This window comes from Egretta garzetta, unplaced genomic scaffold (assembly GCF_000687185.1).
Source record: "Egretta garzetta isolate BGI_Z169 unplaced genomic scaffold, ASM68718v1 scaffold56, whole genome shotgun sequence".
Taxonomy (NCBI): domain Eukaryota; kingdom Metazoa; phylum Chordata; class Aves; order Pelecaniformes; family Ardeidae; genus Egretta; species Egretta garzetta.
The window spans coordinates 10185055-10203044 of NW_009260182.1; the positions used below are offsets into that span (position 1 = coordinate 10185055).

General features: G+C 42.4%; 1 protein-coding gene across 1 annotated transcript; it reads left to right on the plus strand.

Annotated features, from left to right (window-relative positions):
• The first annotated feature begins 1127 nt into the window (after positions 1–1127).
• Positions 1128–11551, plus strand: LOC104129151 (lipase member M). The gene is given in 10 exon segments (XM_009642060.2): positions 1128–1144; positions 2514–2625; positions 3784–3901; positions 4595–4793; positions 5621–5730; positions 6445–6581; positions 7137–7283; positions 8348–8419; positions 10020–10091; positions 11318–11551. Coding segments are annotated over 10 exon segments (1218 nt in total).
• The last annotated feature ends 6439 nt before the right edge of the window (positions 11552–17990 follow it).

A 17990-nucleotide genomic window follows, 5' to 3' on the forward strand; every position in this document is an offset into this window, starting at 1 on the left:
GTAGATGTTCATCTCAGCGTATAAGCTGACCTGTGCTGTGTGGGCAAATGGTATCTGTGAGACAGAACGAATATTTGGAGGAACAAGTGTGGGGAACTGAAGACGAAAGAATAATTAGTTTCAAGGTTTAAAAATACCAATCTGGAACAGGCAGAATACAAAGTCCACCAGCTTCATCCCAGAATATGCAAGTGGGGAAAAAAAAAAAGCGCCTCAATCATACTTCTGCAAAGTTTTTGTTATAGTAATAGCTAGGACACCAATTAGGGAACCTGGCTGCATTATGCTTGTACTCCACAAAAAGAAGAGCCTCACAGAGGTCACTATCCTGAAGATCTAACAGTCTGCTCAAACCTGCCTAATTTCTACTGTGGGGCAATATTGGTGAATTCCTGGTGTGCCTGAGACCTCTGAGGCAAGTGGCCGTTACGGTAATGTTTCCTGAGTCCATACAGAGTATGGAAAAGCGTTCTTGCTTCATAACTACTCACATAGGGAATATCCATTTTATTCTATGACCATTTAAGAGGAGACATATGAATAAAGGAAAATCTCCTGAAACTACTCCTGTGACAATGTAGAATTACAGAGCAGCAACACGAGCATTAAAAGAATAAAATAAAAATACGTGTAATAACATCTATAGAAGTATCAAAGAGTCAGAGTTTCTTCCATCCTTTCCACATAACATGAAAAGCTGGAGTTGGCAGGTTGTTACTGACAATTTCATTAGGTTTGATAAGGTTTATCTATGAACATATTTGTTTTCAAAATGCCTGGTCCTGCTCTGCCACTCCACAGAGGCTGGTATTCTCCTTAAAAATCCAGCAGTCTGTGATAGTAAAAAGAGCCTTGTTATAACTGTGGTGGTGAAGGAGATGAAAAGCACGAGGTTGGAGAATAAAAGGAGTCGCCTCTCTCTGGTGCTACCCTAGGGAAAAGCTGAAGTGAGAGCAGAAGGAATGAGGAGCGGGAAAGAAATAGATGCTTAGTGTCAAGGTGCTGCATGATTGGGGAAAAAACAGTGCGTGGCCACCGTTTCACTGCTGCCTTTACCCAGCGCTGCTTCCGAACACCCAGGAACTGAGTTTCCATTCTTCTGCCGTCTCCGTTGCACAGCTGAACACATGATTTCTGGCACAGGGTCGGTAACTCTTTACCTTCTTTCTGACCCCAGACTGGTGAAGGCTTTGTGGGAGCTGCAAAAGACAGTATCAAACCTAGGCTCGAGGAGTTGCTTGATTATTTGAGAACAAATGTATTTTGTTATATTGTTTTGTTTGTAACTCACATAGGTGAAAGGATGGCTATTTCTTAAAAGATTCCTTTTGGCTGAAGAGGAGAAGCATGACTCACCCAGCCTGAATTTAGGTAACTCTGGGATAACTGGAGAGGCATGGGAAAACGCCAAGTGTGGGAATAAGATAGCAGTGGCTTTCAGCCAGAAGACGGGAAGCTGAAGCTAAGTAAAAAGAAGTTTTTAAAATGTCTGTTCCTTTTACTGAGAAAGGAGCCCAGTATCTTCAAGATACAGATTACATCAGAATGTAGTGTTAGAAAGTTAGAATATAAATTGTTCTGTGATAAGGAAAAATAAGTTATTCATAGTATATTTGTTGGCTAATCCAGTCTATCTTAGAGCTCTATTGCTGGGACACCAGGGGTTCAGACATGGTCTCCAGGCATCTGTATGGTGTAGAGAGAATGCTAATTCAAGCGCTCTGCATTTTCTTCAAGCTAGGAGGACGTGGGTGTTGAGAGGCTGTGAAGCTGCCATGTGTGCAGCTGAGCAGGCTTGTTTCCTCTCAGGTTTTTTTGCTCCTAATTTCCTGAATGAAACTGGATGTCCCCGCACTATCCTTCCATTTAGCAAAGCTTTCTTTTCCTTCTTCCACCCTCATCCCATGGAGTGGATAAACTTTGCCATTGAGCAGCTCTGTATAAATTACGCTAGGCATCTATAGATAAGTGCTTTATTTAGGTTCCTAAGTTCTTAATTAAATGATACCTATTTTAATGTGTTTATTTTCAGTTGTCTTTGTTTTTTCAGTTAGCTATCCAACGACTTGGTTGTCTCCACTTTGAAAACTTCACTGTGACAATAATTGATTTAGTTACAAGTTGCTCAATAACTCCAGTGTTCTCCAGAGTTAGCCAGAAATGTTTCCTAATTAATGTATGCACATGCTAATGCAAGAGACTTTCTCCTCAGAAGAATGAGTGAAATCCATTTCTCCAAAAGTTTTGCTCCTTTCCTTGCATTCGCTGATACTTTTGGCCTGATTTCAAGCCACATCCTAGTCCAAACCTTAGCAGAGAATCCAGATCGCTGCCAGACTCCCTCAGATAGGTGTTTAAAGTCAGCTTCGTTCCGTTTCATTAACAAGTAGGGAGTACCAGGCTAGCTCCGTTCAGTACAAGGCAGCACATCCCTCATTGGAAAAGCACAGAACCTGCCTGGATTGCAAGCTCAGCACAGGACGGCTGACAGATGAACACGCTGTTTTATCCAGAGAGAAGATATGGCTCTTTGTTGCTGTGACCTATTAGTTTCAGGGAATTACTTATTCAGAAGAACTCAGGAGAATGAAGAGAGCTGTGGATCCTGAAGCATTTATGAATATTGTAAGTTGCTTGATAGAGTGACCTGGGGATGGAAGAATCTGTGTCTCACAGCTGAGGGGTTCCTAGGTGTTGGAAATAACAAGGTAGATAAGCTGCCTTTATTTAACCCGCCCTCTCTAATCACTCTGTATACTACTGCTTTCTCTTCTGTTCTCTTTTTTTCTGCCTGAGTAACAGCACATCCTAATGCTTGATAGAAATTAAGGCAAACACCTTTCCTCAGTAAACGTCCAGAGATAAATTCCTTTTAAATATCAGTTACGAGTTTGCTGTTGCTGGCACTATCCCCCTATCTGCAAGAACAACCATCTAGAATGTCAGCATTCTGTCATCAAAGGGTCTCTACACAGTAAGTTAATTGAGAGTCTCTAAATAACCTATGGCTGATGTTTTCTCCTGTTTTGAATGATCAGCATAGATCAGAAATGGCCAGCTTTTCAAAAGAGCACCTCTTTTCAAGCAAGCTTGTTCAGATCTTCCGTCACTTCTGAAAATCTTGGGGTTTCTGTCCTGCGTGACAAATTGCATTGAATAATTCTCCGAGTACAAGTTATAAAAACCAATCCTCTTTTGCAGTAAAACAGGTTGAATGTTACAGATCAAAAGTACTATTTATTTCAGAGTTTAAGGCTGGCTGTGATTTCCCTTGTGACTATGCAAGTGGCTGATCCTGTTTTTTCCATAATGTAGTCAATTTTTCAGTCGCACTCTTTGCATATGCAAAGCTCTCTGGATTTCTCTGAAGGTAGTTTAAATAAACTGGTTTCACTTTGCCTTGCAGCAGATCAGGAGCATACACCCAGGCAGCTCCTCACCTCAGCTATGGGAATCGTAAGCTCCTGCTATGAGGTTATAGTGATTCTTAATTACAAGAATGCAAGGGCTTGGGATTGTATGGAAGTAGTATAACACATTTTTTTGTAACAGGCTTTAACTGAATAGTCAAATCCTGGATATAACATAAAGAATGAAGGAAATCTGTTGTAGTTCTAGGGTTACAATATCCAATCTTATATTGTTTTATTCAGATGCTTAGTATATGTACACTAAATCCCCAGTTGTATCTGCTCTCTAACATTTCTTCATTGCTAATATCTTACACATAAAATATATGAGATGGACTTCTGCAAGCAAATGCATTTGTACTTTCTCTTCTAGACTGAGCCCATTACTTACAAAGGGTACCCCAGCGAGGAATATGAAGTGACAACGGAAGATGGTTATATCATTACCATTAACAGAATCCCTTATGGCACACAGAATCAGAGGAAGCCAGGTAATGTGAGACAAAACCAGCCTAGATAGGGCACATTCTGGAAAGAGACATCTTAGATTTGTAAAATGTCCATCAAAGCTTGTATACATGAGTGAAATTTTAGAAGAGAATTCTGGCTGCCCTGAACAGCCTGCAAGATGAACATGATTTATGTCAAGTGCACCTATTTAAAATAAAAACCCACTATAATATGAAGCATATACCCTCATAATAAGAGTTCATGAGTAAAAATTGAAAAAAAAAATAGAGTAAAGGCTGTAATCTGCCCCATCAGCCTGTTTTGAGAAAGCTGTTCCAGCTTCTAATTTTGCTTTGCTTTTGCTTACGCCCGGTTAATATCAGTGACTGATTCATGTTTTGGGTAAAGGAAACTTCTGCAAACAACCCCACACCTTCATTCCGTATATCAGTATTGAGAATCTGAAGATAATGCGGTAGAGCTATACAAACAATGTCCAGAGGGTGCCAAGCTAGTTTTTGCTGGTGTCAGGCAGATCTTTCCATAAATCCTTACAGAAGCTTAGAATTTATCTCCTTACAGGAAGGGATGTCTTGTTCTTATGATTAGTTGTCTCCCTTTAAGCTGGTGCACGAACAAATACCAATATTGAATACAGGACAGTAAAGTCTCTGAACCACCATAAAATCAAGAAATTTTATAAACTGTTGTTTTGTTTCTGATTTGCTTTTCAGCTTTGAAACCTGCTGTATTTCTCCAACATGGATTATTGGGAGATGCTAGTAACTGGGTCACAAACCTGCCCAACAACAGCTTGGGCTTCATACTAGCCGACTCTGGCTTTGACGTTTGGATGGGAAATAGCAGAGGGAATCGCTGGTCCAGAAAACATCAAAATAATTCCATTGATCAAGATGAATTCTGGGCTTTCAGGTAGACTGAACCATTGAAGGGCATCTCCATTGCCCACCCTTACATATTTATTTAAGCTGGTTAAATCAGGGATTTACATATGCTACCTTTTAAAAAGCCTTCTTTACATTCACTTTTGCTGAGGTGCCCCTATACATGCATGTGAACTTTAATAGCAGTGGAGGCTACTTTCCTCTAATTACTTCTAGAAAAGGTTCTTCAGACTAGAGATACAGCAGCAGAGCAACTCAGAGGAACCTGCATGGGTCACGTCCAAGCCACTCCTCAGTTCTGGAGGCAGTTTTGGAAGTTATTTAGAAACACTAGTCTATATATTACAATAACACTAAAACCACAGAAGGAGAAAATGTAAATAATTTCTTCACTTCTTTTAATGAACATTTAAAAATAGACTTTTTCTTTAGCACCAAACTGTATAAAGTGTGTGATTCCATGGACAGAGCTCTGTTACTATATCACCACCTGTTCCTTCTGTGTAGGCCATCACAATCCAACCTGATACTTCTTGAACCTGCTCTACGTGAACCTGCTTTAGCAGGACCGTTGGACTAGATGGCCTCCCAATGTCCCTTCCAACCCTTGCCATTCTGTGATTCTGTGAATCTGTGAAGTTATAGTCCTTCTGTTGATGTCAAGGAAGAAAATACCCCAGAAAACCTTGAGTAGCATCTTCCAAATCCAGTGCCAGAAAAACACAGAACCTAAAATAGCTGAATGAGTCACTAAGTGGTTCATGCTGTTTCTTTGCTGACAAGCCTGTAATAAAAATGTGAATTCAAATGGATTTTTAATATATGCATGCCTCTCCTTCAATCTCCTTCCTGCAGTTTTGATGAGATGGCAAAGTTTGATCTTCCAGCAGCAATAAGTTTCATTGTGGAGAAAACAGGACAGGAAAAGTTGTACTATATTGGCTATTCACAAGGCACCACCATCAGTAAGTTACACACAGTAGGCCAATGTTTCAGGAAAACAGGAGTAAAATGTGATTTGAGATACTGAATGTACCTGGGGTTTCCATTAACTCTTTTCAGGTGTGAAAAACACAGGATAAACTGTTTTCAGCATTTAGGCATTTTTGATTTATTATAAAGACAGTAAAACATGATGGGCCAAATGCATCACTGCTGTAAGTCTGTCGACTTAGAATTAAACTGGAAATTATTGCGGGCTGTGCAAATTGTTTCTTTCCAAGGTGCACGGGTGTGCCCAACAGCAGATGGTCAGTTGACCAAAATAAACAAAACAGGAAGATGAGAGTACAGAAAGAGAAGTTGACCAGCATGGACAGGACACACACACAAAAAAAGAAAATATGAAATTGGATTGACCGGAAGAAAAACAACTCCTCCCGATAGTATATGAAACACATGAATGTACACCAGAAGTGTGCATTTATGTTTAAAAGAGTTTGGAAGAAAGCTGCAAAGGCAAAACATAGAAAGAAACTCCTCTCTGAAGAGGGAAATAAAACTACAAGCTGGTAACACATACAGAAGAGGGATTTCACACCAATCTAGGCCGAACCATAGTCACTGACAATTAACAAGGTTGGTTGTAGGTTTGAAATTGCAGAATAGCATTTATAAATACTGAAAACAGTCTAATGTAGAAATGATGATTTTCTTAACTCCTTTTTTTGTTTTCTCAGCTTTCATTGCGTTTTCAACAATGCCAGAGCTGGCTCAAAAAATCAAACTCTATTTTGCATTGGCACCTGTCACTACTATTAGGTATGCAAGAAGCCCAGCAACAAAACTCCTCTATCTTCCCAAAAAATTGCTCAGAGTATGTGATATCTTGGTTTAACCACATATTTGTTTGTTCAGCTCTTAAAAATGGATAAACAGAAAGTATAGGGCTTTATGAAGTCTGCTCATTTGCATGTGGGTAGGTTTACTTTATGACTGAAGCCTTTGGAATTTCAGACTGGACATTAAGAAAAACTTTTTATCTAGGGCAATAGGGCAGCACTGGGACAGGTCAACCAGAGGGGCACAGAGATGCAGGTCCTCAAAGGTTTCCAAGACTCCTGTAGACAAAACCACAACAGATGTGCTTAGAAGCTTAGAGCTAAAATATGAATTGGAGCTAACATTTAACATATCTCTTCATTAAAAGTGATGTAACACAAATTGAGTAATGCCCAAGCAGGCTGATGCAATGGAAAAACATCTAATTTCTTTCTTGTTTATGGGAACATCGTCTGGCAAATGAAGAAAAAGCAAACAAGAACCACAGAAAGTGCTGGAGAAGAGGAAGAGGACACAAACACCTTTTAAAAACAACAGCACAATGTACAAGTGCACATTCTTAAATTAATGTTACCATTGTATTCCACAGGGTTTGCTTGGCAAAAGAGAATTCCTTCCCCAAACTGAATGTCTAAGAAGGCTAATAGTCCCTGTCTGCAGCCACCGAGCTTTTGCCAGGCTTTGTAGAAGTGTCTTCTTCAGTCTGGGAGGCTGTAACCTGAAAAACATTGACATGGTATGTGTAACTTTTACCAGCTCTACTGACAGTTTAAGCTTCTGCTCCCAAAACTTACCTTCTATCTTGTGGTGTGAATCCTGAATTTCCATCAGTCAGCATCACATTGCAGGGAACAGTGCCCACTACCAGACAGCAATATCTGCTGGTTGCCCCTTCACTGGCAGGGGACCACAGCCTCACTCTTCAGAAGAGCATTTGGCACCACCCCTACAGTCAACAGCTGCTTAAAGCTCCCCAAAACTGTGCAGTCTGCCTTCTGCCAGACATTACCTAGGGCACCGTCTCCTGGTTCATATTGTAACTACTGGTCTTGTCGGAGATCTTCAGTATGCTGGCACACCACAGAAGGAGAAATAAAACCCCTACCTGCTTCATGTTTCCAGAAGCTCTTTGCAACAGGGAAAGGAACACATGTATTCCCCCTTGTCCTCCTCCTCCAAGCCTTGGGCCATCAGGGATGTGCTCAGGGGCATAGGGTACCTAGGGATTACCTGAGAGAGAGCTGGCAGATGCTGGGAGTTAAGACACACTTGGGCACCTCGTGCTACGTACAGCTGCAGGTCAGACCACCTGGGCATGAAAATTTTGCTCCAGCATTTTCCAAAAAATGCCTTAGAGCATGTTCTCTGAGGAAGGATCACACAGCAACTTGTTAAGAAAGCCCTGCGGGACTAGGGTGTGTTTTATTTCAATAGTCATGCATTCCTCAGGCAGCTGTGGTTCCTTTTGCTGTTTTGTCCAACAGTGATCCTCTCTCACACAGGATCTATTACAGACTCCTAAAAAACCCCACGTAGTTTTGGGTTTAAATCACTAACTTTCTAGTCTGTCCTTTCCACCTGTAGAATCTTTGATTCTCAGTCATCCTGGAAAACGTTCTGGTTGGGGGTTGTTCTTGTGGTGCTACTCCAATTGCCACAGCTGGGGTAACTCTGAGGGAGTCTTTGATTGCACCACTCCGCTTTCTGTTGATTTTAGTGATACATGACACTGCTGTGGCAGACGTTTTGATCTACATCGGAATAGAAGGAAGAGAGCACTCACTGAATATTTTCTTTCAGAACCGGATCACTATGTACATTGCACAAACACCCACTGGAACTTCTGTGCAGGACATAGTCCACTGGAGTCAGGTACTAGCAAACTCCTGGAAGACAAAACAGGTACTCACCTGTGGCTGGGTGGTATAGAGTGGGTATAGCTGGTATCTTGCTGTGAAGCCATTGTTAACTTCTTGGAAACACATGCAGCTTTAGGTTTACAACTGAAATCTCAACCCAAACCACTGTTTTTCATTGATCTTTCTTTTGCCAGCAGGGTAGAAATACCCTGTGTGATAAAGGTGCATTTGAAGCCAACAATGAAATGCTGTATTTGTGTAAACACGTTTGCTGGAAGCTGTGTACGCAGATGCATATATCACTCTTCTTACCGTGTATCCAGTACCTTTTATACATGATGCCCACAGTTCTGTGCAGAGCTTACCTTAAGAAATTGGTTATGTCTCCAATGTGGAGCTAGAAATGAGCTAGACATAGGTTGTTTTGAAAAGTATCAAATTTTACTAGTAAATGCCCTTGTATTTTCATTTCTGCCTTTCAAAGCTCCCAGTGTCTGGACAGCAATAGAACTAGAAATAATAAACTCTTTATTTAGCAGACCTGTTATATCCCTCACTTTCAAGGTACTGCCGCAGTACATCCTCAGCAGCAGTGCTGGCAGAAGCTGCCTTTGGGCTCACGCTTTCAGGGTTCATGAAGCCCGGGCTTGGTCACAGACGCTGCTGCATGCAAGGCAGGTTTCCTGGCGGCACCGCGGGCTCTGGAGCAGAGCGGGAAGCAGCTGCGAGCACAGTGAGCTTGCAGGAGTGTTAATGCACTTTTCAACAAGCAAACACAGGGATATGTTTCAGTGCCATATGCACAGGCGTTTACTCCAAACATAACTTTTGGCTGTGAATTTACATAAAATATTAAATGATATTAACTATATCATATATAGCATAAGTTACATTAATATTATCACTACTATATGAAGTTGCTTTTGTAACCAATGGCCTAGATCTGTAAAGAAAAAGGGTTATGCAGGCACGGTGGGGGGAACTCTGCAAATTGACTCAGGTTTAATTCAGCATCTAGCCACAGACTGGCAAGTGCAAACATGCAGGAGTAACACTCCTAAGCCTTCGTTGTCATTGCTGTTGTTACTATTAAAGGACTTAACAGCCACCTTACCTTCAATATTAGATCCCATTGATGGTGTTTCTCTCACAGTAGTAAAAACCCATGCTGTAGGCAAAGCCAAGGAGCACAAGGGAAGAACCAGAGATGGTGACTTCTGTATTCAAACCAGAGAGGGAAGAGAAAACATAGGAAGGAGCCACTCACAGAGCTGAGTAATGGCAACATGACTGTCAGAAAAGGACGTGGCAGCAGCAGAGAGGGGAGGTTGCTGGAAGCAGTTGTTAATAGCAACTTTACAAACTAGAACAAATTCCTTGCAAGAGCATCCCTGGGTCTTTCTGCAGGAGTCATGACTTTTTGGGTTCTGGCAAAAATATATGATTCCTTTTCACTGATTGAGACTTAATTAACTCACTGTTGGCTATTTCATAGCTCTTAGAAGAACTTCCATTGAGGCTTTAGATTGGACCCAGAGGCCCAGCAGGGAAGGAACCCACAAACTTCCTGAATAATGGCTTTGTAACTACCCTTCTCTTGTTCGTCCTCTCAGGAGGCCCATTCGGGGAAGTTCCAAGCTTATGACTGGGGCAGTTCAAAGAAGAACGTGGAAAAATACCAACAGGTATATTTTGGTGAAACAGTATTATTAACCTTGGACAATACAGAAGCACACAGGAAGAGAGCAAGGATATAGTAGGAGACGCATTTTCAAAATACAAGTAGATGAAAGTTATTACTACTTACTGGTTTGGAAGTCAACAGAGAAAGCATGCAAGCACTAATGGCAATAATAAATTTTAAAAGGGAGAGAGAGAGAGAGAAGACAACCAAAACTTTTCAATTAAATAATCAATAGGAATAAGGGGAAGCAAGGACAGGAAAGATAGAAAATGAATTTTGGAAAAGAAGAGTACAAGTAGTGGATAAGACCAAAGCGGCATCTTGCCTACTAGCATGATTGAAACACTTGCCAATGTATGAGAGCTCAGGGAAACAATATAGGAAATATAGGGAAATATAGGGAAATATAGGAATATAGGGAAAAAATATAGGAAGAGGGCAACTGGAGAGCTAACAGCTACCCCTAGATTCTGGCAAACAGAGACAAAGGACTTTATTCTCAAGCAGTCCCTGAGGACCCTCTCCTCCATTAAGGACTCTAATCCCGCCCTTGACCCTCCTACCCTTTAGGTCTCCACAACAACCTATCATTATGAGTTACATGTTTTAATGATGGCTTGTATGAAACACAACTTCCTTTGGTTTGTCTTGAATTTTCTTGCCCCTGGAAAGTCACTGGATGCCTTCTAGGTTTTGTGTTATGAGAAGTAATGGGATAAATACTTCCTGTGCTCTTTCTTCATACCATTTGTGATTGTATAAGCCTGTCTCCTGTCCCTGCTCTGGCCCTTATTTTCCAGACTCAGGAGTCTTAAGCTACTTCCTCTCTCCTCCTACAGAAGCCACTCCATGCTCCTTTTCATCTTTGTCACATGTTGTGTGTTCTAACTAGACCATGTATGTCTCCTGGGGCTGACCAGCACTCCAAAAGGACCAAGGTGGGGGTTTATACAGAGGCATCCTGACATTTTATGGTTTGTTCCAGGTTCCTGCCCTATGAATTCCTAGCTGAGAGGGCAAAGACCCACAGTAGCTCTTTGTCAACTCAGGAGGCATTTTTTCCTTTGGCTGTGCAAGCACAGACAGAAAAGGCAAGCAAGGCCCTTCCTTCATGCATGGTTTAGGCACCTCTACTTTGAACAGTGACAAAAGAATGCCCTAAATGCATATTTAAAGTTTGCTGTGCTTTCCTGGACGTTCATTCCTGTACTGCTTCATGCCTTCCAGGCTACTCCTCCTCTCTACAGTGTAGAAGAGATGACTGTACCAACTGCAGTATGGACTGGGAGACGAGACTTGCTCGCAGATCCCAAGGATGCAGCCTTTTTACTGTCTCAGATGAAGAGGCTCATCTATCACAAGAGGATTCCTGCATGGGCACACCTGGATTTCATCTGGGGACTGGATGCGCCTTTGCAAATGTACAATGAAATTATTGAACTGATGCAGAAGTATCCTTAACCCACAACCAGTAGCCATACCTGACTCATTCAACAACACTTGCTTTCACTGGGAACAAACAAAACCTTATTCTGCAATAACCGCGCTTTGCTAACAGAAGACTGGGTTTTCTTGCAGCCTGCTCGCTTCTTTAGACCCTAACAGTAATGAAAGCACTGACTTTCTCTGGGTATGGTCAGTGATCTCAAGATGTTTTCCATTCTTCATATTATTTCTCAGCTTTTTGGGCTTATTGAAAGGCATAGTGTAAGCCAACACTAATTCTAGCAGTTACAGTATTAATTTTATTATTAGGTAAGACCATGACCAGAAAGTATAAACTGAGTTCACACAAAAAATTCACTCCTGAAAAGAAGATGGTTTGTCTTCATTTGAAACACAGCTGCTCAATTTTTTCATGAGAAAGAGCAAGGGACACAGGGAGCATAGACACAGCAGAAAACAGTAGCCAGTCTCATGGTTCAAGCATGTACCTGGAAGATGGGAAATTTGGATTCAAGGCCCCCTCGAGATAGAGAAATCTTGGCAGACTCAATCTCTGCTGACAGCACTTTCAGGATCTGTGTACATGAACTCTCCAGGGTGGGAGAAAGGAGCTGATTTCATCCTGGCAATGACAGCTCTACAGTGGGACATTTTGCTTCAAAGTTACACTCTGAACCCAGCAGTAACCTCACATCTCCTGCTATTTCACATGGAAGCTACTGGCTACCACAGAGCTGAGCTGTTCTAACCTTTATCATGGCTCTGAGAAGCCTCTTTGGGGTTTAAACACTGAAATGAAAAGTACCCAAACACTCCTAGAAAGAATCCATTACCTCCATCCCATGGGTATTTAGAGCACTTGGCTAAGCTGGTTGGGAAGGGCTGCTCTGAAAACGATGCTGAAGAAACTGTCATTCTATTTAATTCCCTGGGGGAACTCTGGCTCTACCAATCTTGTTTCAAACAGGTAGTTACTGCACAAAGACATTCACTTGAAGGGTAGCCAGCATGGTTATTAGGTTACAGCATTATGGGTCACTATCCTGCCACAATGAAATGCCATTAGCCTCACCCCGAAAAGAAGAACAGTGCACTTAGGGGGTTCCTTTCAGCATGACACCCTCATTCTCCATTTGAATCAAATATTAACGTGGGCCAAGTCTGGGATGCTAACCAGGGCAGGCACAGCGGTTACACTAAGATGGCTCACTAGTGACACTATATGACCAAAAGCTCAGTGTCTCACTCTGCAAAATGGTTCAATAGCCAAACAAATTAACCATGGCTGGTGCCACTTCTGTCCCTTTCCCTTCCATGACAAACAGGCCTGTTTCAGCTCCTGAGACACTGCTGAAGCCTTTCCTGTTTCCTTATGCTCCATGAACGTAAGCAGAGCTTGATCCAAACAAAACAGCTCGCCTCCAGACAAGGACATTCCTTACACCCAATATGAATTCATGGGGACAAATACCCTCTATAGAATCAGCCCATCAACTAACTCACTGCTTGCAGGGGAAATGCATGAGACCTACTATATGAGTTTTTAGTACTTATGATGTGAAATGCAATAGCAATATACATGAAAGAAGCCAGAGCATCCCCTAAATTCACCTAGGAAAGATGTTGCAGCTCCGCAGCTATCTTGCAACCTGGAAGACCACAGAGGAGGCAGGAAGTTGAATTTTCTGGAAAATCAGTAAAAACAGGCTGTGCAAGCAGCATTGGAAACATCATGGGGACTGTTGATCGACCCTGGGACCTGAAGAGGGACTAAATATCATGTTGCAGAAGTCATTATGGTTTGATGGAAGTTGTTGTCACTTAGAGACATCAGAGCAGCCAAGTTATAATGCTTTTCACTGAAAAATTACCAAATTACCTTTTTCACCATCCCAAATTATGTTCCTTACTTTCTATGTAAAGCAGAACTGTTACTGTGGCTTCACTGACATCCTGTTCTTACTTCACTCCTTTCCTTCCCCTGCCACCCAAAGGCAATCTTATTATTTGCAGTGGTGTTCCCAAGAACACGTCCCTTTCATTTGGTGTTCTTCTAAATGCTCATCAGTCTGTGATGAAACGCAAGTTCTTCTGAAGACACTTATGAGATAATTGGCTGAAAAGGCTGGTCCTTGTGTAGGAGGATTCTACTTTATTTGTAGCCCAGCTGCCTAAGGACACAGAATGCGTCCTTCTGCCCATGGTCATCGAACCAATTTCAGTGAGGACTTAGCCCCCAGGCTGACTACAGCAAATTTGGTAGTTAGGCAAAGATCCCCAAAGAAACTATGCTTTTAGAGTTGATGAAAATAGCTTGGGAGAAACAAAAACCTTTTTCTGTTCCCTCACTGTGAGAAAGGTTATCTGATGTGTTCAAGCATTCTTTAGCACCAGAGGGTCCCCACAGAAGCCATGCCAAGTCTGAGCGACTAAATGTAGAATAGGATGGGTTTCATGAGTTGTGCTGCTCACTGAAAAACAGACTTAGGAGTCTGTGTGTAATGTTAAAGTTAACATACACCAAATGAAAAGCAATAGCAGAGACAGTGTTCTGGAGAAAGTATGTTGAGAGAAGCTGGACACTTCTTCCTCTTCATCCTAAAAGCTTACACTTGGAGAATCCCCTCAGCTGGGCAACAGTAGAGATCAAGGTCTGCCACAGCCTCAGGGAACTGGAACATCCAGGTCCCAGTTAAACATCCTAACCACTGATTCGTAGGTACTTCTTAAACTGTCCTGCTCCGTGGTGCATTTTGGGGTTGTGAATTTAACTCGAAGATCTTTTTCATCACAAGGATTTCCCCACTTCTGAAGCTCTGCCAAATCAGCACTTAAACACGCTCTACAACACACGCTGCCAACTCATGACACTCACGGCTGCTACCCTGAAGCGCTCATTGTGTTTTGACTTCCTTTTATCGGCGCAGGTTTCTGCCAGTGAATCAGTCTGCTAGTGGAGACGGACCAGGAACTACGGCAGAAGACACAGGCAAGGCAGTCGAAGCAGAGGTAAGTTGCTTGTACTTATGTGTTCGTGGTCTTTTTCTCTGTTGCCTATCTCCATAAAGGTGTTCGGTCTGGGGTTTGTGCCCTTGCTTGTAAGAATAGACAGCTTTTTGCCTCTCTGATCTGTAAGCCTATTGCTGTGCACAGAAGTGCTTGTTTGCTCAAGTTAGAAGACAAAGAATTTTGACCTGCACAAAAAGAAGAAAAAAAGCAACTACTTCATTTTCCTCAACTTGTTTTCTTCAGTCTGAAAACAAGGGAATAAAAGTCCCAGTACTGCAACAGTGTGTGCAGCCTGGACCTCCTGCTCTCGGTGTGTAACGCACACGTATGTTCTGTTAGTGAGTAAGACGGCTGATTCTCATACGCATTTAGTCACAGTTGCTTCTCTGGTTGGGGTGTGTGTGTGCCTTACAGCTTACATGAAATGAATTTTAGACTGCTTACAACACAAGGACAGATCGATGAATTTCTGAAGGGCTTGTATCTCAGTTTCACTAAATCTTAAAGCTACCTAAAGGTCTTTCAAGGACATTTCTCTCTCTGACCTTTTTTCCTTCTGAGTGTATTCTTTTATGACAGTTCACCATGCCAAATATTTTTTTATGGCTTCCTCTCACTAGATGAAAACAGCTATTCCTGTCTCCTAACTGTCTTTATTCCTGAAGCTTAAGGGAGCAGTGGCCTGCCAAGATGGTTATTACTTATCCCGCTGTATCTGATTTAAAAGGCAAATACCTGGAAGTCCATGAGCCATGCCAGCTAAGCCAGGTGGTCATAGAACACATTGAGAAAAGTTTGCCCTAACAAGAGGAATAACTTAGCCTCTGCGTTGCCTCAACTAGTCTTGGTAGTGATTTGAAAACAAGCTGAGACACTAGCAGAACTTTTTCTTCCTGAATGAGATGCCCCATGCAGGGAGAGGGAGGCATATTTTACTCCCATTAGAACAGAGTAAAATAGCAGAAAGCCAAGAAGAGGGTTGTGCTGACTGAGTATGTAGTTGTGAGGCTTCCTGTTTTGACAACAAAAATTAAGAAGTATTTGATATACAAAGTGAATTGAATGGAGTGTGTTTTGATGCCAAGTTTAAAGTTTTGGGTGTTTCCAAAGACTGCTTCATACCAACTGTCTCATGACTCATGAGGTTTGACTTCTTTAAGTTTGTTCAGCCAAATTTAAAGGTGAAATTGAAGATCAGAAAAAGTCGAAACTCCTCCTATAAGGAGATTCAGAGAGTGCAAAAATCTTGGTAACTCCTTCCTTGCTTCCACAAATACTGCTCATCTTCCCCATTACTAGCCAGGGAACACTCTCTTACTTTCTCTTGATCTGTAGCTCCATTTCCAAGTCTAAAAAAACTCCATAGAGCAGCATGTCTTATGCTAGAAGCAGACTCCAGAAACATGTGGCTGCATGAGAATCTCTGTTTTTCATTAAAAATTGGATTCTCCACATCTAGTGGACCTAGCAATGCCTGGTTTCAGAAAGACCTGTGTCCTGAGTCTGCTTAACTTCCTAATGCAAAATATAATGCAGGCAGGTCTCCTACGAAATTCTCTCACAAACCCCGACGCCCAGCCATGCATGTTGTGGCTGCTTTGCAGTTACATGGACGCTGACTGGTTGGCTGACTCTTGCTGGCTGCTCAGCTGGTTGCAGAATATCTAACAGCTGCCTTCAGCCTGCCTTCCCCCCAGCAAGGCACCAACCCTGCCAAATAGTCGTCCCTCAGCAAACACTCCTCAGGAGCTCGCGCGAATGCCATAACCTTACAGGCTTGTATCTTGGTGCTGGACTTGGTAGATATTTACCAATGACATCAAAAGTTAATTACAGGATGGACAGAAAGGTGAACTAACATAAATGCACCACAGTCATAGAAACATGCCCTCTTCTTCCAAGGAAACCAAGCCTACAAGAGCAGTAATGTCTCCAGTCATTACTGGTGAGGCAATCTTACAAGACGCCTTGATGATCTGAAGCCTTACATTGCATTGTGTCCCTTTTGTCCCATGGATTCTATTGTTGAACATTTAGGTAGCCTGCCTGATCTTTACAGTCTTTATCTAGATCCAGAATGGTTGCTACTTTTCTCTTCACAGCCCTCATTCTGTCTTCACACATGCAGGCACAGCATACAACAACAATTTGATGTATAAGGGCTTTTCCAAAATGTATCAGCGCAGTACTGAGCTTCATGGATGAATCCTTTTTGTACAGTTCTTCAGATTGGAAAGAAAAATCCTATCCTACTCACTTGCAGGTCTCCTGTAGGCAAGGAGCACTGAACATGTCTGCTCTTCTCTTGCTCTCCAAACAGTTTTAACTCATAGTCCCACACCCAGTAACTTTCCGGGACACAGAACCTGCTCTTCCCTTTTCTAGGGAACATTTGAGTCAAAATTTGCATGTTGAAATTAAAGTCTGGGAAGCTCACAGAGAGCAGTGTTCTTGTACTCATTAACTGGGTTCTGGAAAATAAAGACTTAAACCTGGAAGCATATCTGATGTAGGTGGAGTTGGCATAAACAGGTGCTAGATAGACTGCACTCTGCAATTTCTATTCAGAAAAGTTTATCTGGTACCATCAGTCAACCCAAAGGTCTTAGAGCACGGTCTCACCTCCCCATGACCAAGACAGGATTTGCAATATGGACAGCCATTTTTAAAAGATAAAGGAGACAGGCCCTTGGCAACATGAAGGCAGTCTCAGGATCCACTGTTCACTGCTCTAGAACCAAATCATTCCATGGTTTCTTGGCTGGTGGGAACCATCAGTTTTGAGAGACAGAAACTTTGGGCTCAGAAGCAGCAGTAGGAAAAATGCAATTTCTGGGGATAGCAGAGCAGGTTCTTGGAAGAAGTGGGCTGCAAGGGGCTGGTGAAGAAGACCAAGGGGATGGTAAATGGAGACCTAGATGATTCAGTTTCAGTCTGAAAGGCAAGGTTCACCGGGAACTGAGGGCCTGAGGAGCCACATATGGTCACTTTGTTCACTTCATATTCTCAGAGGAACTAATGTCAAACAGAACGTGAGCCTGGTCAGGGGCACATCGCCCCATGGTGAAAGCGCAAACTGGTGATGATCTGGTGCAATCATGTTCCTCTCAGCCTGTTGCATCTCTTTCCAGAGTCCCTGAATCACTCCTGGCCTCTGCACAGCCCTTTACAACCCTCATTGGCTGAGCCCTCACTCCAGCACACCACTGTTCTGCAATGCTCCCTGTTAGACAGCAAGAGCTGTAGACAGTCCCTCCTCACACAGGCACTTTTTCTGGCAGCTCCTTGGGGAACAGACCTTGGGCAGCCTTTAGGAGCCTCCCCACTTGGGTCTTCCTGTGGAATTCCACAGCATGCTCTTCCTAACACAAACACCCCTACATGTGCTTTTTCACACAGCCCCAGGATGTGGTGCCTCCTCGTGCTGCTCTGCTCCCAGGGAATT